The sequence below is a fragment of the Rhipicephalus microplus genome, chromosome X, assembly GCF_043290135.1.
Source record: "Rhipicephalus microplus isolate Deutch F79 chromosome X, USDA_Rmic, whole genome shotgun sequence".
Classification (NCBI taxonomy): Eukaryota; Metazoa; Arthropoda; class Arachnida; order Ixodida; family Ixodidae; genus Rhipicephalus; species Rhipicephalus microplus.
The window spans coordinates 3,575,959-3,600,344 of NC_134710.1; the positions used below are offsets into that span (position 1 = coordinate 3,575,959).

At 43.2% G+C, this 24,386-nt stretch overlaps 1 protein-coding gene and 1 non-coding gene across 7 annotated transcripts in view; both read left to right on the top strand.

The window, feature by feature from the left end:
• The window catches only part of LOC119175623 (mitogen-activated protein kinase kinase kinase 12), a 183,644-nt gene that overhangs the window by 4,243 nt on the left and 155,015 nt on the right, over positions 1-24,386 (top strand). For 4 of the 6 annotated variants that reach the window (XM_075881697.1, XM_037426527.2, XM_075881695.1 and 1 more), the window contains exon 2: positions 21,734-21,929. In XM_075881697.1, the coding sequence (XP_075737812.1) occupies positions 21,841-21,929 (89 nt within the window). In that variant the 5' untranslated portion in view covers positions 21,734-21,840. The remainder of the gene's footprint in view (positions 1-21,733; positions 21,930-24,386) is intronic. The other 2 variants (XM_075881696.1, XM_037426526.2) reach the window with 1 other exon arrangement.
• TRNAT-UGU (transfer RNA threonine (anticodon UGU)) lies at positions 2,852-2,923 on the top strand. The gene has a single exon. It is a non-coding gene; the product is annotated as a tRNA-Thr (tRNA).

Here is a 24,386-nt window from a genome sequence, read left to right on the forward strand (position 1 = left end):
CCCATCTGCCCATCTAACTTTCTGTCTCCCCCTAACCTGCTTGCCTTCTCTTCGAAGCCAGTCAGTTATCCTTAATGAACATCGGTTATCCTTCCAACGCGCTGCATGCCCGGCCCATGTCCATTTCCTCTTGATTTCAACTGGGATATCCTTAACCCTCGTTTGTTCCCTAATCCACTCTGCTCTCTTCTTGTCTCGTAAGGTTACACCTACCATTTTTCTTTCCATTGCTCGCTGCGTCGTCCTCAATTTAAGCTGAACCCTCTTTGTAAGTCTCCAGGGTTCTGCTCCGTAGCTAAGTACCGGCAAGATGTACCTGTTATATACGTTCTTCTTCAGGGATAGTGGCAATCTACCAGTCATGATTTAAGAGTACTTGCCGAGTGTGGTCAAATCCATTCTTATTCTTCTAGTTACTTTAATCTCATGGTTTGGCTCCGTGGTTATTACCTGTCCTGAGTAGACATAATCTTTTACAACTTCAAGTGCACTAATACCTATCTCGAAGCGCTGTTCTCTATTTAGGTTGTTGTACATTGCTCTCATTTTTTTTAGATTAATTTTAAGACTTACCTCTCTGCTCTCCTTGTCTAATTCAGTAATCATGAATTGCAATTCGTCCACTTAGTTACTTAGCAATGCAATGTCATCAGCAAAGCGCTGGTTACTAAGGTACTCTCTATGAACTCTTATCCCCAACTCTTCCCATTCTAGGCCTCTGAAAACCTCCTAGGTGATTCCACGTAAGATCGAACAAAGCATGGCTGGTCGACCTCATAAATGTTTTTCAAAATTTTATATATTGTTGCATGATCAATGGAAAGAAGAGATCCGCAATTGATTTTGCTATACAAACTTTTTCCGAGACACAGTAAATCAATAATGATAGAGAAGTGGAGTGCCACGCTTACCTGCTCTGCTGCTTTTTTTTAATTTGGTGAGAATTACACAAAATGTATTGAAGCTACGTGCCTCAAATTTGTTTGGCTACATATAGGCGTTTAGATGCTTATGTTTAATTATATTTAGATTGTCTGCACAGTGTTGATTTTCTTATAAAAATTCTCAAAATTCACCTAAAAACGTCTTTCTGCCTAATTTGCAGGCATTTATTTTTCAAAGCATTAATGGAAGAGCAGTTAAAATTTTGCGTTATTTTTTTTAACATGCTTATTTATAAAACTGCCAAAGCTTATGTTAATAATACTTTTCAATAAAAAATATAATGCGCTAACTTCAAGGAAAGAGCACCGAAGGGAATTTTGTGACGATTAAAAAACCTTTTTGATATTTTTTATACTTTCCTCACTTATTATACTGCACATCAGCGTTCACAATCAATAAAAACAGGTTGCATTATGTTTTACTTGCACTTACGGCCCGTCTAAAAATGCCCTTGTGCAAAGATAGGCAATGGTGGATCGGACTTCCTGCCCGCTAGGTATGGAATGCAGGCGTAGTCAGGTTGATGATGACAACAGCACTTGATGCCGCAGTGCCTCAATGAATCCCACGCATACAACACTAATTTCTGTTCATTCACTACTGTGTTTATCACTGCTAATTTGCAGTAACGAGACATAATTACTCAGTGCAATATCATGCCAAATTGAAAAGTCGTAGGCGATCACAAATTTGATACAATCTTCAGACCCAGAGATCGTACTCAGTCTTGCGCAAAGGCCTCATTCGACGGGTCCTCCTCACACTGGAGCATGGACTGTGTGCGCTTGCTTGCTCGGTAACCCATCACTCATGGCCATTCCCATTACCAAATCATTTCGAAATTGGCTTCCTCAGTGCAGTCGTAAGCTATTTCAGTGCTGCTTGTCTTTTAAGAAACCCAAGTTCAGGCCTGCATTCCACACTTAGCCGGCAGGAAGTCCGATCTACCGTAGCTTATCCTTGCGCAAGGGCAGTTTTTGACTTGCCGTAACTCCAAGTGAAACCATATAATGCAAATTATATTTATTGATTTTGAAAGCTGATGTGCAGTAGAATAAGTGGGGAAAGTATAAAAAATATCAAAAATGTTTTTTTAATTGCCAGAAGTTTCTCTTGCATGCTCTTTTCTTGAAATTAGTGCGATTATATCTTTTTATTGAAAAGTGCTATTAATATTAGCTCTGGCAGTTTTATAAATAAGCATGTTCAAAAAATGATACGGAATTTTCATTGCTCTTCTATTGACGCTTTGTGAAATAAAGGCTGGCAAACTAGGCGGAAAAACATTTTTAGGTTAAATTCAAGAATTTTTAAAGAAAATAAACACTGTGTAAACAATCTAAATATAATAAAACGTAAGTGTCTGTATGCCTATATATAGCCAAACAAATTTGAGGCACGTAGCTTTAATATATTTTGTGTATTTCATCGCCAAATTAGAAAAAAGCAGCAGAGCAGGTAAGCATGGCACTCCACCTGTCTATCAATATTCATTTACTGTGCCTCGAAAAAAGTTTGTACAGCAAGACCAATTGTGGATCTCTTCTTTCCACTGATCAGGCAACAATATATAAAATTTTGAAAGAAATTTATGAGGTCGACCAGCCATGCTTTGTTCAATCTTACATGGAGTAACCCCTCCTGTAAGCACGCGGTAAATAGCATTGGGGAGATTATCCCCTCGTCATCTTTCTTGATTGGTATTCTGTCCGTTTCTTTATATATATATATATATATATATATATATATATATATATATATATATATATATATATATATATATATATATAGAGTATAGTAGATCCTCCGTGAGCGGTCACAACGTGGTTTTTCTACTGGTGGCGCTGACTGACACTCCCACGTTCAATTCGCATATCAACCGTATAATGTGGCTGGGGGGATAGCTGTCGTGGTAGCTCAGTGGTAGAGCATCGAACGTGTCATTCGAAGGTCGCAGGTTCGGATCCTGCCTACGGCAAGTTATCTTTTCACCCACTTTTTTCATATTTACATTACGGTTTGGTCTAATATCTTCCCCTATACTTTCCTTGGCATTATTGTCTGTTAGATCTCATTAATATTGTGTAAAAACATGGAAAAACGAGCCCCCCTTAGGTATACACTTCTTTCCTTAATATATATATATATATATATATATATATATATATATATATATATATATATATATATATATATATATATATATATATATATTGTAGTGGGGAATTTGCAAGGCAATGACTAGTGGGACCATCGCTGAGTGCGAAGCGCGAGCGGGAGCACGAGCTGTAGACGCTGGACTGCCCGAGCATTTGTTTCCGTATCGGCTGTCTGCCTATTACCTGGCGTCGCTATTAAACCCCCTTACAAAGTGGTGGAAGTGTGCTGGGTACGCAAACCTGGAACTTCGAAGCCGGAAGCTGCCCACTGCATCAGCAATGCCTGATCAGACGACCGAGCAAGGCACCACCCAGCAAAGCACGGCCCAATCTCAACTGGCCATCGTGCCTACCACCCTGCGCCAACGAGATCCGCCCTTCTTCAGCGGCACCGAGGACCAAGATGTGGAGGACTGGTTGCAGTTGTTTGAAAAGGTGAGCGCCGCCAACAAGTGGGACGACCCCTCGAAATTGGAGTATGTCCCATTTTATCTCAAAGACGTCGCCAGCCTGTGGTTCACAAACCACCGTACTGAATTTATCACTTGGGCCGGTTTCAAGACCACCCTCGCAGCTGTGTTCGATCGCCCCGCAGTGCGCAAGCTGCGTGCTGAGCAGCGCCTACGCGGACGTGCACAAAGGCAGGGCGAAAACTTCACTAGCTATATTGAAGATGTAATCGATTTATGCCGGCGCTTCAACCCTGAGATGACCGAACATGACAAGATCAGGCATATCTTGAAAGGTATAGACGATGATGCCTATCAAATGTTGCTGGCAAAGGGCCCAAGTACCGTATCCGAACTTGTGACCTTGTGCCAGAGCTTGGAAGAGATTCGGAAACAACGTGCAGCAGTTCGGAGGTCGACGACTGCAGACGACTCTCTCGCTGCCCTGGCCGTCGGTGGTGACAGCTCCCTGCTGGAGCAGATAAAAAAATATGTACGCGAAGAGGTCGCACGACAGCTTTCGTGTCTCTCGTATCTGCCGACCACCGAAGCACCAACGAACCGCCTAACGCCGACAATCAGACAGGCTATTCAGGAGCAGGTCTCCGAGGCGTTGCCATTACCTACGCCTGCCTCTCCACCATCGCCTGTTGCTGCGCCACTGACTTATGCGGCCGTCGCGGCAATGCCTCCATCTCGTCTGCCAATGTATACGCCACAACCTGTGCGACCGTCCACCGCGCCGTTTCCAGCTACACAGCAACACGCCGGAAATCCTTGGCGCACTGCTGATAACCAGCCCATATGTTACTTTTGCGGAATTCCAGGTCACGTTGCACGTCTATGTCGTCGGCGCTTCACAGTTAACGCACCAAGATATCCTGACTATTCGTTTCGGCCTCCATACCACGCGCCTCACGTACCACCTGAAGTTCACGAACGCGATGCGCAAACTGCTTCCGGCGCCCGAACATTCGCTTCCAGATGTTCTACTTCCCGCTCGCCTTCACCTTCAACAAGTCGTCGTTCTGTATCGCCTATGCGTCGACGACCCACCCCCATTGAGACGGAAAACTAACTGCCGCAGCTCCGGAGGCACGAGCTGCGTCATCGTCTAATCGTTTAAGTCCTCGCCTGTCTCTCCCGCCAGTCTTATCGATGTAATCGTCGAAGGTGTACAAACACTCGCACTCATCGATACCGGTGCCGCGATATCCGTGATTAGTCAAAGACTCTGCCGCTCTCTTCGTAAAGTGACGATGCTTTCTCCCGTGGTTTCTCTTAGTACTCTGAGTGCCCAACAAATTGAGCCCGTCGCGGCATGTACGGCAAAAGTGGTTATTCGAGACGTGTTGTACATCACTGAATTTCACGTGTTGGCTTCATGTTCCCACGATGTCATCCTAGGATGGGATTTTTTATCATGTCATCACGCCGTCGTGGACTGCGCTCGGGCCGAAGTGGAGCTGTTACCGTTTCGTGATGCGCCTTCTGTTCATGCGGCCGTATCTAGTGTGGCTAACCTTGTCGTCGCGACGGACATAGACCTTCCTCCTTTCAGCGCCCAGTTTGTCCCTGCCCGCTGTGCTTCACTTTCTGACGCTACCGTCCTATTCACGCCATCGGACATCTTCGGTAGCCGCCACCACACATCACTGCCATTCGCCGTTCTTGAGCTTTGTCAAGACATTACCGGGATATTTATTTCCAATCCCAACTCGTGCCCCCTCAGTTTGCGCCGCAACGAGACGCTCGGCCACATTCACCTTATCGATGAAGGTACTATCGTGCCTGCCGATTTCTTCGACACCAAGCCGAATATGGAGCTGAACGCGTTGGTTCCTCACTTTGCCTCGAACAGCGTGTCTACCGATGCATTTCACCGTTATATTGACAGCCATCTCGCCCCGGCTCAACGAGAGCAGCTTGTTACCCTGCTGCACGAATTCAAGCGTTCATTTGACTTTCCCCAAGCGGTGCTAGGAAGAACGAACACGGTTGTGCACACAATTGACACAGGAAAGAGTACTCCTTTGCGCCAGCGCCCTTATCGTGTGTCACCAGCGGAGCGTCGGGTAATTGCAGAACAAGTAGACGACATGCTACAGCGTGGAGTCATCAAGCCTTCTTGTAGTCCTTGGTCTTCCCCAGTTGTACTCGTCAAAAAAAAAAAGGATGGTTCAATCTGGTTCTGCGTAGACTACAGGCGCCTAAACAACATTACGAGGAAAGATGTTTATCCTCTTCCCCGCATAGACGACGTTCTCGATTGTCTCCAAGGTGCAGAATTCTTTTCCTCGCTTGACCTTCGCTCGGGTTATTGGCAGGTCCCAATGGCTGAGTCTGATCGTCCAAAAACGGCGTTTGTCACACCGGATGGCCTCCATGAATTTACAGTGATGCCATTCGGACTCTGCAATGCACCTGCCACGTTCGAGCGAATGATGGACAGCATTTTACGCGGTCTCAAATGGAACATTTGCTTGTGCTATCTTGATGACGTAGTGGTTTTTTCACCCGATTTCACTTCGCATCTCACTCGTCTGCGTAAGATTGCCTTACAAATGCCAGGCTTCAGCTTAACCTGAAGAAGTGTCACTTCGGGGCTAAACAACTCACCATACTTGGTCATGTCGTCTCGAAAGCCGGCATTCTTCCCGACCCTGACAAGCTTCGTGCTGTTGCCGAATTTCCTAAGCCGACTACTGTTAAAGAACTACGGAGCTTTGTGGGCCTGTGCTCCTATTTTCGTCGCTTTGTCCGGAACTTTGCCTCCATCATCGCTCCACTCACCAAACTCCTTGCTGGCCTTGCAGATCTTTCGAATTGGACAGCAGCCTGTGACGAATCCTTCACAACACTGCGCCAACTCCTTACCTCACCACCCGTACTGCGCCATTACGACCCTACTGCGCCAACCGAAGTACACACGGATGCAAGTGGCGTCGGCCTTGGTGCAGTACTCGCGCAACGCAAGCAAGGTTTTACGGAGTATGTGGTCGCCTATGCCAGCCGCGCTCTCACTAAGGCAGAAGCCAACTATTCTGTCACGGAAAAAGAGTGCCTCGCGATTGTGTGGGCGTTAAACAAGTTTCGCCCCTATTTGTACGGCCAAACTTTTGATGTGGTAACTGACTATCACGCACTCTGTTGGCTGGCTTCGCTAAAAGATCCTTCCGGCCGCCTCGGACGTTGGGCACTACGCCTCCAGGAATTCGACATACGCGTCGTCTACCGATCGGGGCGAAAGCACTCTGACGCAGATGCGCTTTCACGATCACCTGTGAAATCTGATGATACGGATATATCAGCCCTGGACCTTCCCCTCTCTGCCGTCAGTGTCACAGACATGCCATCCGAACAGCGGAAGGACTCTTGGATCGCCTCGCTCTTGAATATGCTGTCTGACGCATCAACTTCCGGTTACCCGCGTGCTCTTCGCCGCCAAGCAACGCATTTCGCCATACGGGATGGCCTGTTATACCGTCGCAACTATCAAGTGGCGGGTCATAAATGGCTGCTAGTCATACCCAGCCATATGCGGTCTGATATCTGCAAATATTTTCATGCTGAACCGCAACACGCACACGCCGGTGCGCTACTACTGGCGGGGTATGTGCACGTTTGTACGCAAACACATTCGCTCATGTTCCCAGTGTCAGCAGCGCAAGACATTCCCTCATTCACCCGGTCAACTGCAGCCTTTGCCATGTCCTGCACGCCCATTTGACCGTGTTGCGATTGACCTATACGGCCCGCTACCGTGCTCTGTTGGTGGTAATCGATGGGTGATTGTGGCTGTGGACCATCTGACAAGGTACGCCGAAACGGCAGCGCTATCTTCGGCTGGCGCTCGTGACGTTGCAACCTTCATCTTGCACCGGTTTGTTCTTCGTCATTTGTTCTTCGTCACACAATTCTGCCATACAATCCTGATGCCTCCGAGTTCAGCCCAGTTTCTGAAATAGCTGAACATGCCGAAGAGTGTCGTCAACTTGCACGGTCCTTCACAGCCGATAACCAAGCCCTCCAAAAAGATCGCCACGACCATGATCTTGTTCAGAATACCTTCCCCGACGGTTCTCTCGTGTGGCTCCGACTGCCTTTCCACTCTCCTGGACTGACTCCCAAGTTTGCACCGAAGTATACGGGCCCTTACCGCGTCATACAGCACCCTTCTTCTGTCACCTATGTGATTGAACCGCTCAAGCCGTCCACGGACAAGCGCCGCCTTGGTCGTGAGACGGTCCACATCAGTCGCCTCAAGCCCTGTTATGACCCTCCTGTTCTCTCGTCACCTTGAGTCGCCAGGATGGCTCGTCTTCGTCGCCGGGGCATTGTAGTGGGGAATTCGCAAGGCAATGACTAGTGGGACCATCGCTGAGTGCGAAGCGCGAGCGGGAGCACAAGCTGTAGACGCTGGACTGCCCGAGCATTTGTTTCCATACCGGCTGTCTGCCTATTACCTGGCGTCGCTATTAAACCCCCTTTCAATATATATATATATATATATAATGAGATTTAACAGACAATAATGCCAAGGAATGTATAGGGGAAGTTACTAGAACCAATGCAAAGTAAATAAGAAGAAAGAAAAGTGGGTAAAAAAATAACCTGCTGTGAGCAGGAATCGAACCTACGACCTCGAATAACCCGTTCGATGCTCCCATATACATTCCTTGGCATTATTGTCTGTTAGATCTCATACACACATATATATAATGAAAAGAAGTCTATACTTAAAAGCTCATTTTTCCGTGCTTGACACAATATTAATGTGATATAACAAACAATAATGCCAAGGAAAGTATAGGGGAAGTTATTAAAACAAATTGTAATGGGTGAAAAGATAACTTGCTGTGGGCAGGAACCGAACCTGCGACCTTCGAATAACATTGTTCAATCCTCTACCAACCTGTTATTTGAAAGTCGCAGGTTCAGTTCCTGCCCATGGCAAGTTATCTTTTCACCTACTTTCCATTCTTCACATGTAAATTATAATTCTGTTTAATAACTTCCCATATAATTTCGTTGGCATTATTGTCTGTTAGATGTCACACACACACACACACACACGCACATGCACACGCACACACACATTTATATATATATATATAAAATTTATACATACATACATACATACAGACATACATACACGGCTTGTTTATTCACAAAAAAGCGATATGCATAGGATCTGGTGTTGGCCCCTGTGTTGTGTAAGACTTTTTTATCTTCTATTGGCTAGGAGTTAGAATCTACCTTTGACAAAGGCACTGTCCTGCAAATTTTTAGATACGTTGATGACTTTTTGATAGCTTTAGCTACTGATTTCAATGTGGCCTATGACAACACCGTGTAAAGCGTATTGTGCTTTGTGCTGCTTTGGAAACCTAGAAAAAGGCCTGAGTTTTACGCATGAGTTGCTGGTGAACAATTGTCTGCAATTTCTAGACATAAACATCATGTTATTTTTAAGACAAGTGTATTTGATGTATTTGCAAGGAGCTAAGATAGAGTTGTTACTGTATGAGTCGACACACTCTAAAATTATCAAGAGGGCCATCTGTTGTCTTTGCCTTGAATCTGCCCTGACAAGGTCATGTGAGCACATGTTCGAGACAAAGTTTAGGGCCCAGATTGATAGACTGAAAAATGCCGGCTTTCCCAGATTCGTTTTGTCTGCTGTAGCTGAATCTTTGCTACAAAAAATGAAAGGAAAAAAGAAAAGCACACAGACCTGGCCAGAGCAGAAGAGACCGCGAGTGGTGCCCTATACGCACCGTGTTGTGCATGGCCTGAATGAAAATTTTGCCGTGAGGTATGGTGTGCCCGTGGTGTTTTCCGCACCAAAGAAACTGGGTGGTTTATCTGCACGTATCATGAAAAAGAAGCCAAAGTGTGAGGCGAAGCGTGGGCAGATGTTCATGAGATGTGTTTTTGCCGTAATGTATTAAATTCCACGGACTTGCGGGATGGTGTACATTGGCCAAACAGGTCATTGTGTCAATATTAGAGCTTGGGAACAATTTAAATCCTTAGAGAAAGGAACAGGCTCCAATCAAGCCCTTTATTGTGAACAGTGCAAATTTAAGCCAGTGCTGAACAAAGTCAGGATTTCGGGCAGAAGCCATGAAAAAATGGCAAGTGAAATACTCGAATCTTTTCACATTGCAGAGAATGGTGAGGCATGTTGTTATGATAACTCTGTGGCATTGTGCAGGAAGGAAAATACTTGCAATTTTTTTTGTAATATTCAGTGATTGGTACGGCAAAGAATGTATGCAGTGGTTGTATATCAGGTTATTTCATTTTGCAATTCATATTAAGAGCTTGTAGCATGACCATGTGACCACATGAGTACTTTAGCCTCACAAACGTGAATAAACAGTTGGTAGTCTAGCCCCTATCCTGTCTCCTTCATTTTCCTGTGTTGGTTATTTTATTGGCTGGATATATTTTTTTTCTGATGCAGTGCACCAACTTGTCCAACAACAAGTGATATTAGAAAACTAATGCGTCCTTTAAGATGCCTGCTGCGTGGTCCGGTAACACGGTTGCACGCCCTCTCCCCCTTTTTTTCCCCAAGTAAAAGCAATGAGTGCCACGTATGGCAAATGCCTGCAACAGAGATCACGTGATGGGGCATCTGAGATTGCCATCATACTTGTTACTGTGTTCGAGGTGCTAGCAGCACCATGCTGGCAGGCGCCCCCGCATTTCCGCTGCCGCCGGAAGTCAGTAAGGCAACGAGCGCTGCCTCACAGATTTGTGAAGAACTAAATGAAACCGTCGCCACAATGGGAAAGCGAGTGACGCGACGGGCTTCTAGTGAAGGAGGCATTGGCTCAACCATTGGCTGGCAGAACAGGGTCTCAAACTCGTTACAGCTAGAGGGTGCAATCTTGAAATGGGATCTCACCAGAGCAGTAAGGCATGAATTGGGTGGAGGGGGCTCTATCATTTCACAAAATGCATTTACCATATCTCATATATAGATGAGTAGTATTAGTAGAAACTTTATTGTACTAGAGGGAATAAGGAAGAAGGTGGGTGGCTTTTACGGCTCGCTGAGCCTGATATAGCAGAGCCACATGGCTCTCTCGATCCTTGCTCGCAAACCAGACCTCCTTCTGCCTCTCAAATGGGTTTTTCCCTAATAAAGGTGAATTAATTTTGGGTGGCCTGAGTCTACACATCCACGTTAAAGGGGTAAGAGATGGCCGCTTCGAACATCACGGACATGTGCTCGGTTACTGCGTTGGGTGGATTTTGTTGAGAATTTGTAGTTGGGATAGATGTTTGTTTTTACCGGTGCCAGTCCCTAGCCTGCTCGATATCAAGTTTGAGGTGTGGTGGGCTGAAATTTCGCTCTTTTTTTCTTTGTGTTCCCAGGATGTCGCGTGGGCTGTCTGGAGGCTCTTGAGAGTCACTATCGGTGCTAGGATACTAATTCCACGAGCTATTTCGTCGGCCCTCTCATTACCCTCCAACCCCCTGTGCGCTGGACACCAAATGACAGCGTGATATTGTTAAAAGTGCGTTTCCAAAGTTTTAGTTGCAGTTTTTGATAGAACTCCTGTCAGGTATTGGCGGCATGCTGACTCTGAGTCCGAGATAACTAGGGCGTCTTGGGTCTTGTATTTGGCATCTTGTATGGCCAATGCTATGGCTGCCGACTCTGCTGTGCTAACTGAGGCAGTTCGTACGGTTGCTGTTATTGTACTAAATTGATTTGTCGCTACTACAGTGTATTTATCTTTGGCTATTTTTCACGCGTCCGTGTAGTGCACGTCTCGATGGTGTCCGAACTGCCTTTCCAAAGCTCTCGCCCTAGCCTCTCGTCTGCTCTTATGATATTTTACACTCATGATTTTGGGAATGGGAGAAACCATTATGTGTTCTCTGACCTCATGAGGTAGTATAAGTGTTTGTTCTCTGCAATATTGTGGCCTTAGTGGGTACCCTAGCTTTTGTAATAAAGCTCTGCCTTGCTCTGTTGAGTTGAGCCATTCACGCTGCGCGAGAATAACTGACGTTGCGTCCTCTTCAAATGTGTTATGGATGTCCAGGTCTTCAAGTTTTTCAGTGCTTGTATTGTGTGGCAGTCCTAGGGCTGTTTTGTATGCTGTGCGTATTAAAGCGTTTACCTGGTGGGTCTCTCTGTTTGATAGTTTCTGGAACGGGAGGCCGCAAGTCACGTGACTTATGACGAAAGCCTGCACTAGCCTGTTCGTTTCTTCTTTTTTTATTTCTAGTGGCTCTGTAGATTATGCGCGGTATGCTTGTCGTGGTTTTCCTCAGTCTGGTCAAGGTGTGACCGACCCTGCAGTCCTGAATCAACTGACCTGATATGCGCAGTGTTTTCACTTCTTTTATAGGCTGGCCATTTAAATGTAGCTCTATGTGTGGTCGTTGTTGCTTGTTCGAATATGGGGTCTGAATCTACATGAACTCGGACTTTTCTTGTGAGCATTGCATTCCAGTGTGTGTGGTAAATTTCTCAACATTAGAGATAGCTCTCTGCAGAGAATCCTGTTTCTTCCCAAGTGAACCTTTATGTGCCCAGATTGTAATATCATCAGTGTAAATTGCATGTCCTAGGTCTTTTTCCCTAGCTTTATCACTAGCTTTCTCATTCCTATGTTAAAAAGTAGCGACGAAAGAATCGAAGCTTGGGGCGTTTCTCTGTTTGGCATGTCAAATGGTTCTGATATAGTTGACCCCAAGCCTATTGTTGCCGTTATATTGCTTAGGAAAGAGCGAATATATTGATAAACTTGCTCTCCACATTCAATATTCTCAAGTTCTTCTAGGATTAGGCTATGTGATGTAGTGTCAAATTCTTTCTTTATGTCTAGCGCAGGGACTATTTTGTTATCACTGCCACTTGGTGGACTTAGTGCTTCCTCCTTTAACATGAGCCGTCTTGTGCTGAAATTTGTGGTTGGAACTCAAACATAGAATCTGGAAAAAGTCTATTATCTTTGAAATGATTACTTAATCTTGTTTGTATTATCTTCTCAAACAGCTTTCCCAGTCACAAAGTGAGTGAAATGGGTGCAAGTTCTATAGGTTTCTTGGTTTTCAGGGTTTCGGTATTAGTACACCTAATGTCATTTTACTTACCTGTTGTAACCTGACATATACAAAAAATATCTTTTTAAAGTGATGGCCCTGACGTATAGCCTTTCTGTGCTGTGATTGTGGAAGAAATAAAAATGTATGAATATTTACATGTTGCATGCATGCATCCTTGAAAATAATTTTTTGTTTCAAAAAGGCTGCTTCGAGAATATAAGCACAGTCATTTAATACAACTTGACAAGCTACATGATGCAAACGAAGTGTAGCCAAGATGTAATCCAAAATTAACGTGATGGACGATATGATATGGCGTGACTGACACTCCGGGTGGAAAAATGACACTGCAGCACCTAATTCGTGTCGGTACCACTTTGATCACCGAAACATGAGCGATTGGGCAATGAACATTTGCAATTTGGGCAATCTTAACAAAACAGAAATGAAAAATTGTCTTTGTCACTCAGTATGATGGTCTGGTGGACCTCTAGGTTGTGGAATTGAATCCCCGCTCATTTCATAATCTGTATGCCCTTTTTGGCTAAACTGTTTGAGCAGGGCAAATTAGGGCTATATGTTATATGTTTGAAGTTGTACTGTTTTGCAAAGGCAGCAAACTCACTCAAAGCAAATTGGGGCTCATTGTCAGTGCAGACTTGCGCTGAAATATCATAGCGAGGGAATATAGCAAGTATTTCCGCTGCTGTCATGCCCACCAGTCTTTCAACAACTGAGAAGTTCGGCTGGTCATCATACACCATGACGTAGGAGTCCACTGCAGACTGAAACAAGTCAATTCCGACCCGATACCACCCTAGTTTTTATGTAGGCCGTTGTAGCAGGGGCTCGCTTGGCTGGCTGTAGGCCTGTTTATGACACACCTGACACTTTCGTACTGGTTTCTCAATCTCACTGCACAGTCGTAGCCAAACAACTAGCCTGCATGCCCCGGCCTTGCACTTGTTCTGTCCGATGTAACCCTCGTGTATCCACCTCAGAATTTCTGCTCTCATAGTTTTTCGGCATGACGATCTTGCTACCTTTGAGCTCTTTCAGCTGTTCACTGCTGATGTGAATGGTTCCCCTTGAATCGTCTCATCAGCTTTTATTTTTTCTACACCGCTGCCTAAATTCGAGTCTGCGTGGGTCTCGTTTTGAAGTCTCTGCTTTGTTCGACTGCTTACCAGGCTCTAAACGACCTGAATTGTGTGGAACTCCACGTCTTCCTCTTCATCAGTGACTGCATGGCAGTACAAGACATGAGCCTGTACTGCCACGCAGTTACTGATGAAGATGAAGAAGCATGAACTGCAAGGCACAGTAGTATTTGAAAATACGGATCAAAGATCGTTGCAGCTTTGGTGGTATGTTCGCAATACTTCTTTGGGTGCTGGAAATCACAGACCTGTGATCAGTCAAGACAAGAACACTGTGGCCATAGAAAAATTGGTGAAACTTTTTGCACACAAAAACTACAGCCAGCGCATCCCTATCAATTAGAGCAAAGCATGTTTGACTCCCGCTCAAAACACGTGATGCGTATGTGACTGGGCACCAGTCGTTTCCATGTTTTTGTAGCAAGGCAGCACCAATACCTATTTTCAAGGCGTCAGCAGTTACCTTCACTTCTTTCTTTGACTGCACAAGAGCTAGTAGCAGTGGGTTTATCATGGCTCTGCAGATCTGAGATCACTCATGCACGTGTTTTGATGCCCATTCGACTATCATGTTTTCTTTCAAAAGTCCCCGAATAGTGACATTTTGTCACTGACTGAGTGTACATACTTGTGGAAGTCCAATATTTTGTGAACTTCCTGCTTATTTTTAAGGTGCGTTAGAGCGTGTATACTCTTAAGTCTGGGCGAGGGTGGACACCACTTTCGCTAATCATGTCACGAAGAAATGTTATCTGTGCCATGCAAAATTTTGGCAATAAACATCTTCCCGACATGCTCTGCTCACTTCAGTACGTCTTTAAGCCATTCACTGCGCAGCTCTTTCGAGTCTCCCCAGATCAGGATATCTTCTATGTATACACACACTCCTGTCAGACCTTCAAAAATGTTTAGTTGTCTTCTAGATCAGGATATCTTCTATGTATACGCACACTCCTGTCAGACCTTCAAAAATGTTTAGTTGTCTTCTGGAAAACCTCACTCACTTAAGAAATTCTAAATGGCATTCGCACGAACCTTTAGCGACTTAAGGGTAAGACAGATGCTTGGGCTATTTAGTGATAGGGAATCAACATATTTGCACAGCGCAAGACTACGGGTAGTTATGACGTAACTACAGAAGAAGAGACAAGGACAGAAAGCGCGCTGACTTCAACTGAAACTTCATTGGCGAAAACGCTGGAAATATATACTCGTGACAGAACATCATCGCGCAATCGCGCAACATATTTATTGCAATAGGTTGCGCGATTGCACGGTGATGTTCTGTCACGAGTATATATTTCCAGCGTTTTCGGTAATGAAATTTCAGTTGAAGTCAGTGCTCTTTCTGTCCTTTTCTCTTCTTCTGTAGTTACATCGTAACTAGTCGTAGTCTTGCGCTGTATGTTAACTAAATGGTGTCCCAAAGATGCACATGTGATTGAAGGCTGCGTTTGTGTCTAGCCGGGAAAAGTACTTTGCACCAAAAATTTCACTTTCACTGTCCTCCCGAGATGGCGTAGGATAATGTTTGCACATTATGCTTTTGTTTAAGGCCCTTGGATTGATACATATGTGAAGGTGGCCATCTTTCTTCCTTACTACAATTAAAGGGCTTATTAGGTTGGTAGGCTCACTCACTTTTACGGTGATAGAGGCCCGTTCCATGCGGTTCAGCTCCTCATGAAGCTGCTGTTTTATCACCAGAAATACTCTCCGGGCAGGCTGCACCGCTGGAACGGTGTCGAGTCACAGTACCATCTTTTAATATCACTTTACACAGCCTGCTCCATGAACTAGGTGTATAAAAGCCAGCTGGGGAGCGTCTTGTTCGCTAGTTTATCACATTCACTGTTGGAATTGGTCCGCATTGCTGACATGTGCCTTGTACCAATAATGGCGTTCAGACCATTCTTAGCAATAAAGAATGTAACGCGATGTTCTTAGCCATTTTCAGTATTTCTGTTCATACTCCCAAATGCTTGATAATGCTTCCATTTTATGCCGTTAGAACTGCCGTGCTTTTTCTTCACCCTATTGGCACACCTGAACACGGGCAGAGGTAGTAGGTTAGCTTGCGAGTCAGTATCTTCGTTAAATATCAGTTCTTGACCGGCTATCTCACTGCACATTGTGCAGTCTGCTCCAACACCATCAGTCACATCGCATATGCTGATATTCAAGATATCAAAATTATTATTGGCCTCTTGGGCATTGTTCTCTTGGTCAACCTGGAGCGGCAACACGCCGCAAAGTGATTCTTTTTCTTTCATATGTGGCAAAACTTTTCCCGAGTTGGACATTCTTCTGGAGCTTGACATTTTGCGCATTGATGACATCGAGACTGCCTTTTGCGGCCCTGTTCAGTTCCTCTTGTGTACACAACTTTCAGGGTTTCATTTCACCATACTGCATTTTGTTGCACAGATGCTTCAGCTGCTTTATACATTTGATCTGCTTTATGCAATGTAAGGTCTTTCTCGCGAAGTATTCTATGTCCAAACTTTTTGTCGCTGATCAAAAATTGCACTCGGTCACTATCATGGATTGTTCAAGCTCTCTGAAGTTGCATGGTTTCGTTTGCTCCTTGAGCTTTCTGAAAAATCTTTCAGATAGTTCTGCCTCTTCCTGTACTCGGAGAAATGCATGCCTTTCATAAACTTCATTGCCCTGCTGGACACACTATTCATCAAACTTTTTGACCAACATTTGATAATCTTCTTTGTTCTCACCATTGGCAAACATGAAGTTTCTGTACACATCTAGGGCATCATAACTTGTGGCGCTGAGGAGTAAGGTCGCTTTCACAGCTTTTGTCCTTGGCTTTTATGATAACTTGGCTGTGCGGAAGAGCTCCGTTTTTTTAAACTGCAGGCAGTTTCTTCTCAAGTGTTTGGAAACCTGCAGCGGCTCTAATAATAAGTCGACATTGATTAGTGATGTAGCAGTCCCAGAATCTTGTAGTGCTCCTTTTGTGGCTAGGAAATGTTTATTTTGAAATAAAATAGCACTTTAGTTGTCCACACGGTGTTAGCGCACGTGCACTTGAAATCACTCACCTAAAAACAGGCTTCCTGATGCAGCAGTTGCGCTGTCCAACGTTGCCCGCCTTTTTTACTGTGTGGCCGCTGGCACTAGTAGCAGTTGAGCAAAAGTATCTCGAGTCGCAGGAGCAACAACAGCCATTGAAGCTTACTGCTATAAATGTCCTTGGCGAACCAGACAGCTGGACATTGGCTCTCAATGTTGGTAGAGAGGCACGGCACACAACTAGTTCGAGCATAGGAGTTAGTTTTGTGGCACCTCTACACTTGTTTCTTTGCTGTAGCTCAAGTAGTGCACATCATTTGAGCATTTGGCAACTCACATGCAGGTGGCAATTTGTTGAACTTTCCATCACAGTGACTTTTGTGAGTGTGCAATGCACACACAACAGTACACATTACGATACCCAACGGAACTTTTAAACCACTTGTGACATTCCCTATGGAAACGCTAGCGGTGCATTTTTTTGTTTTCAGAAATAAAAGAGAAACGGACAAGTGGCATTTTATTATGTAACAAAAGGTTCTTTTTTATGGCAACTGGTTTGATTAAGTGATTATTAATATTTAGGGTTGATGTTGTTGGAATAATTTCAAAATGCCCCACTTGTGACATAAACTGCGTCATGCATTTACCATAATTTCTTGATTACTAGAGCACTACTGTTGATAATATTGTTTTAGATGGACTTAAACATTGATGTTTTGCTCAGACGTAAACTGTCATTTGCCTTTAGTGTCTGTTTAAGAAGCCCCCCCCCCAACCTCAAGGTTAGCTTCAGATTCGCCACCGAGAAGGTTACTTGTAAATGTCAGCGATGCACTGCCAGTATATATGAGCTGCCTTTAAGTAGAGCAATGATAACAGTTCTCTGCTGGTATTCAAAAGCCCTAATCTTGAGCTCACTATTGACGATGTATTGATTAACGAGAACGGCAACCTGAACATGATACTCAAGTTTGACACAAAAAAGTGCACTGGTCTTGACAACATTTCAAACAGCTTTCTGGTGCGATACTCCCTCTGGTGTGCACATTATTTGTCGATAATTTTTTGAAAATCCATAATTTCAAGCACTGTTCCCCAGCTCTAGAAACTAGCCAAAGTCTTGCCTTTGCATAAGTCTAGCAACAAACATTTCCTGTCCAACTACAGACCGATATCACTTCGAATTCCAGTAAACTGCTTGAGCATATTCACAATCATATAACGAAATACCTTGTGTCCAATAACCTACTCTTGAACATACAACATGGTTTTTGTCGTGGTTTCAGCACACCAACGCAACTGGTCGAATTTGCACATGACATTTCCAGCAACCTTGACATTGGCAATCAGATTGATTCGTTATTCATAGACTTCTCCAAGACTTTCGACGCCGTTATACACAATAAGCTGCCAAGTAAAATTGATGCTATCTTTAACAACTCTCAATTAACCAATTGCATAGCTAGCTTTCTTAAATCTCGATCTCAATATGCGTCTTTCAACTCCACTTTGTCCTCAACTGTCGATGTAACTTTGGGTGTTCCACTGTGATCTGTTCTAGGACCTTGATTATTTTTAATATTTATAAATGACCTTCCGAACAATATGAAGTCAAAAGTCCGTCTTTATGTCGAGGACTGCGTCTTATATCAAGTAATTTCATCTGGCAATCATAGCATACTTCAGGATTCCTTCACTAGCTTTTGCACATGGTGTAGGCATTGACAGATGTGCATTAACTTTCAGAAAGCAGTAATTTATCATTCACTAACAGCCACTCCCCATTGCCGCATGTGTACACTTTCGGGAACACAATTATTCCCAGGGCACAAGAGAACAAATACCTTGTGGTTATCTTATCTCACAATATACAATGGTTGCAGCATATTGATTACATCACATTCAAAGCACTGAAAATATTAGGTTACCTGCGTCGTACATCATCTAAATCTCGGAAATCCACTAAGTCATTGCTCTATAAAACCCTTATACGCCCTATACTGGAGTATGCTTCGTGTGTCTGGAACCCATATAAAACATGTGATGTCAACAAAGTTGAATCTGTACAAAGGGAGGCGGTTCGCTTCATTCGCCATCGCTACAATCGTAACTTTTTACCTTCTTCAGTTATGAATTTCTTGAAATTCCTTCTCCTGTCTACCAGACGGGATAGCGATTCCTTAAAGTTATTGCATTCATTTCTTCACTCGTCTTGTCAACTATCTTCATATGATTACATCTCATATTTTAATACTCTTTCAACTAGATATTACCGCAGCCTCAACTTAAAGCCTTTTGTACGCACATGAACACTTTTGAGAACAGTTATTTTCTTCGAGTTATTGAAAGGTGGAATCAATTACCCGGTAGTATTTGTGAATTTTGTAGACCCACTGTTATAAGTAGATGGACTGTTATAAGTAATAATTATTTATTTTTTCTTTGCTATGATTGTTCCATCATGTAATCAGTGTACTTTGTTCATGTAAATGTACCCCACTCCTGCAATAGCCCTGTATTGGGCTGCAGTATTTGAAAATAAATAAATAAATAAATGAATAATTCTAGTGATTTTCGACGCTCTGTAAATGGAAGTATTCGATTCTGTCTATGCAGGCCTTCATTATATGTGGGCTTATGCAGTTTTTTGAGCACTTTGAATATGCAAAAGAATATTACAGTATTTGAATTCACTCTCATTGGAATCTAAATTATAGGAAAGTTCAAATCATTTAAAATAAACGAATAGTGATGTGATTAGTATGCATGTAACTAAATTGTAAAGGTGGTTTCACTGCTAGGGAGGTGTGCTGTACCCTGAATACACTTATTCAGGGGGAAATCTGCGCTGTCTCAAACCCCACTTCAGGGTCAAACAATCATATTATTCTTACATCTATTTATAATATTTTAAGCTTAAAAAAAAGAACTTATGATACGGGTTTATATGCTCTTGGTAAATTTCAATATCTAACATATTTTATAGGACATCACTTGCATATTTTATCAAAAATAAAATCCTTCTACTATTCAAAGTTGCTACCACTTTCTTTGAACCAAAAAAATGTCCTCGCCTCCCCAAAGGGAACCGCGAGAAAATGCACATGCATTTCTTGCGCCGAGAGAGGGTACCGTTGCCCCCAGACATTCGCCTTCACCGACTTGCCACCACCTTGAGAGGCGCCCAGCCAGCGAATGGTCGAGAGTGAAGAGGGAGCGGACGGGAGAGTGAATGGTGAGAGTGAATGGTGAGAGGAGCGGCAAAGTGCTGCGCCTGTCATTGTACCCGACGGCCATAATGTCAGCGTCCTATCACCACAAACGCTACACGAACACTGGCAGCACACACACTACAAACACGTTTCAAACGCATTGCTTTGAGGCGGTGGCAAGTTACGTTCAAGTCAAGGAGGTTGAGGCTCCAATTGCTAGGGGCTAGGATAAGCGTGCGCACCCGCAGCTGTTGCTGACAGCTGCCAACGCCAAAGCGTTACATGATGGGGGCTCTGGTCGCTAGGGACGCAGGCGCCCACAGCTGTTACTATAGGAGAGTGCGATGGATGGATCCCGACGGATGCCTGACATAGCGCGACTAAGAAATGCATTCGCATTCAAAAGAATAAAGCTTGTACATGCTTTCTTTCAATTAAAAAAAATGTGCAGGTTAATTAGGGTAAAACAAATATGCTAAATTTTTGTTATAATGTGTGATATATACTATTCAAATTCAATTTGAAATTATTCAAACCAAATCATTCTTAGCTTCAAATTCACTTCAAACCTAAAGTTTACTGTTCCCACAAGCTTAATAATGTGGGACGATGCAGATGGCTCAGTTTTGTGGTCTCACCTAGGCCGACATATTGTGTCAATGGGTGACTCATGTGGATGGTGTGTAAATACAATAGTTCAGGGAGCTAAGCCTTTGCTTCCGACAATGTCACTGTAGCACCCATGGCAATAAGTTGGGGCAGATTTGTTTGAGATGGAGGGAAAAACTTTTGTGCTGCTTATGGGCTACTGTTCATGCTATCCAGAAGTTGCCAGACTGCATGACACTTCCAGCCAAATGGAGATCTCAGATATCAAGAGTGTCGGGGCTCAATTCAGTGAGCTGTAGGTGCTCCAAAGCGATAATGGACCCCAGTTCTTGTTACACAAGTTTGCAAGCTCTGCCAAGTACTATAGATTGTCATATTCTCATAATTCCCTAGTCAAAAGATGTGGTAGAAAGGGGTTGGAGACTGTAAAGGATTTCCTCTGCACTAGGACTGCATCGTGGCACTGCTAATGAGAGGGACATGTCCCTGTTCATCCTTTCTGTCAAGATTATGTACCAACAAGCCCTACTTTCAACATGGCATACTTTCTTGTGATTCACAGCATTTCATAGCATTGGTTTTCGATATTGCTTTGCATCACATCAATAGCTCTTGCAAGCATATTTTTTTTGGCTTGTCAATAATGAAGAGTTTTTGAAAGATGACTGGGAGTGAGAATGTTCATTTGTTTGCTTTCTCACACTACTGTGTCCTGCCTAAAGTAGTGGCTTCATTATATTTGTTCTGTTTCTATTTATGCAGCTAACTAGCTTACTCCACACCATCTGAATTTTTCTGTTTGCAATTTGTAAAGTTTTGAAAATTGTCTTTACAATTTTTCAGCATGTCTACGACAGTTTAGTTTCATGATAATCCTTGTCTCACTAATATTCGCTTTTTCAATCTAATATTTAGTTACAATATTTGTTTTTGTTAACTTTATGCATATTGTCTTATAGGATCCTCTGGCTCATATTAAGTCATACTCACTGTTGCTTATGCAAACTAGTGAGAAAAAGTTTTTTTTTTAGTATTCCTGAAAGGTGTGCATTTAGTTTGAAGTAGTAAATAAATTTAAAAATGTGCAGTGTCTTCTTGCTGGAAATGGATGCCTGCAGATGAGTGAAACCTTTTGGAGAAAGCACACATTGTTGATACCTGCAGGCGGCAATGCCTGGAACTGCTGGCTGATAAAATGTCTGCTGAAGTGGCTGACAGCACGGAGCTGCATTATTTGCCACCAGTCCATGCCATCACTATTGACCGAGAAGATCTTGGAACCAGGTATGCCTTCATGCTCATAATCGAATGTAGGGATCTTTCATTGTTACTGCTTTTTATTTAGAACTCTGGCATTATACTCTGCCTCTAAATTTTATTGGGCAGTTTGATTCATGGGAACAGCTGGACTAATGCCCAAGCAGACCTTTTAGCACTCGGGAAGCAGTTTTACCATTCATTTAAGGAGACAAAGTAAGCAAAAGTATTGAAAGGTAATTTTTTATTTTTATGTTATTTGAAATCTACAGCTTTTTCTGAACCAGAATGAGTCATTTGTTTGTCTTAGTACAATTTTTTTCTTTGAAAATGACATATTTCAAAACTTGTGCGCCGGCCTCCCATTCCCCCATTCTTAAGTAGCAGATTCTTTGCAGTTCAAGCATCGTAGCCATATGAAGAAGTTACAGTATTTAAGCTGGAGTGCATTTGGCACATTTTAGAAGAGAATGGGCTCAGCACTACGAAAACAGAAAAAAGTAGAGGGACCAAGCTTTCTGTCAGGAAATCTATATCTGGTCAAGGATGTGTCATCATTGGCAAGCGCCGAAATTGTTATTGGTTGGCCATTAAAAGAAATAGAGCTAGCTTGGAGGACTTGGAAAGGCTGTCCGCATATTTTCACATGGCATCAAAGGACACCAATCAATCCCATGGCCTTTGCTCGAAGGATGCCAAAACTTGGTGTAAATTCAACAAAGCCCAGTTAAATGGTGAACCATTCATTTATAAGGAACATTATTCAGCATCTGTTACTGGGGCTGTTAAGCCAATTTATCTGGAACTCATCCATAATTACTTGCTAATTGCCTCCATGGGGAAACTCAAAACCATAACAGTTGTTGGATTGTCGTGTGGGAGCACGATTTAAAAAAATTGTTTTCCTTGGGCACCAAACACTGTTAATATGCACTCTTGATGCTGTGCTCACTTTTAATGATATCGATATAGTCTGTGTTAATATGCTCGACTATTTTGGAAATTTTCCTGGGCTCTGCACAGTGCAGGGCTTACCCTCCCTCAAACTCTGTCAACAGTTCTGTGCTGACACGTCTGCACAGCAGACGACAAATGAGGCTCGCCAGGCAAGTCGTTTAAACACAAAAAGAAAAAAAATGATATTGGTGATGAGTATCTGGCTGGTGCCTATTAAACAGGTTCATCAATTTGCTGTTATCTCGTTGTACCTCTTAAATAATGTAGATTTTCAACTTAAATGCGATTATCTCAAAACATGCTTTTTTGTACTTACGCTAATTTTTCTCAGCAACCACATCATCTATAATCATAGATTTGGCCAGTATTTAAATAACTCAATAGGGAATATGCCGAAGCAGAATTATTGTTGTGTGAGGAAGTGCTTTTATGCAACACAATATGTAATAAGGGTTATTGTAATATATAGTGGTTTTGGGACTTTAAACCCCACATACTGACCCCTAATAGCTGTCATAGAGTGTAATTAGGTTCTGAAGTAAAAATTTCCCAAAAAATGAGCATCACAACTTTCATTGATAACTCTGCTTTAGTAAGAATAGTAATCGCTGATCTTCACAATAATAGTAAAATAATTACTGTAGCTTTTATGGTTATGGAGAAAAAGGGACACAAAATATGCCTAAAATACATCACGTGTATAGAGCCTACCCTGTTCCCTAAAGGGACACTAAAGGCAAATATCAAGTCAATGTTGATTGCTGATAGTGGTCCAGAAACCTCTTATTGCTACTTTTGTGCCAAGTAAGTGGTTATTTTGAAATAAAATTATGTTTTAGTGGTCTCCATCGCATCGGCACACTTCAAATTACCCACCTCAAGTGGAAACTTTCCTGTCACGGTTGCCATGCGCAACGTTGCCCGGTTTTAATGTGCGGCTGCCGACACTAATAGCAGCTGAACGAAAGTAGCGGGAGCCACAGTAGCAACAATGGCCAATGAACAATTTTCTGCCATGGCCTCTGAAATGGCAAGTGCGTTTGGTTCAACTGGGCCTCACTAGATGGCACGACCTATCATGCTTAACCAGGTGAAAATTGAACTTTTGAACCACTCGCACCATTCCTCATAGTAACGCCTGGCAGTTCACTTTTCAATAAATCAAACAGAAATGAACAAGCAGCATTTTATTACGTCTCTTGATGCATGGAAGTTTCTTTATTTAGTGCAGCTAGTTTGATTGTAGGCAGTAATTGTTTGCAGTAAGTCTGACGTCATTGGGATAATTTTGCAAATGTCCTACTTGTGATCCTAGTGTTCTCGTGCATTTATATTAATTGCTTGGTAAGTAGGGCTCTGCTGTTGATTGTCACATACTTATCTCGGGAGTACTTGCGAAGGATGGATTTGAGAGAAAGACACGTGAGAGAGGAGTGTGGCAAAACAAACATACTTTATCACACCAAACAGTGGCAAAGGAAGTTGAAAATCGAGAACAAACATTCGCTAGTACACAAAATTACTTCA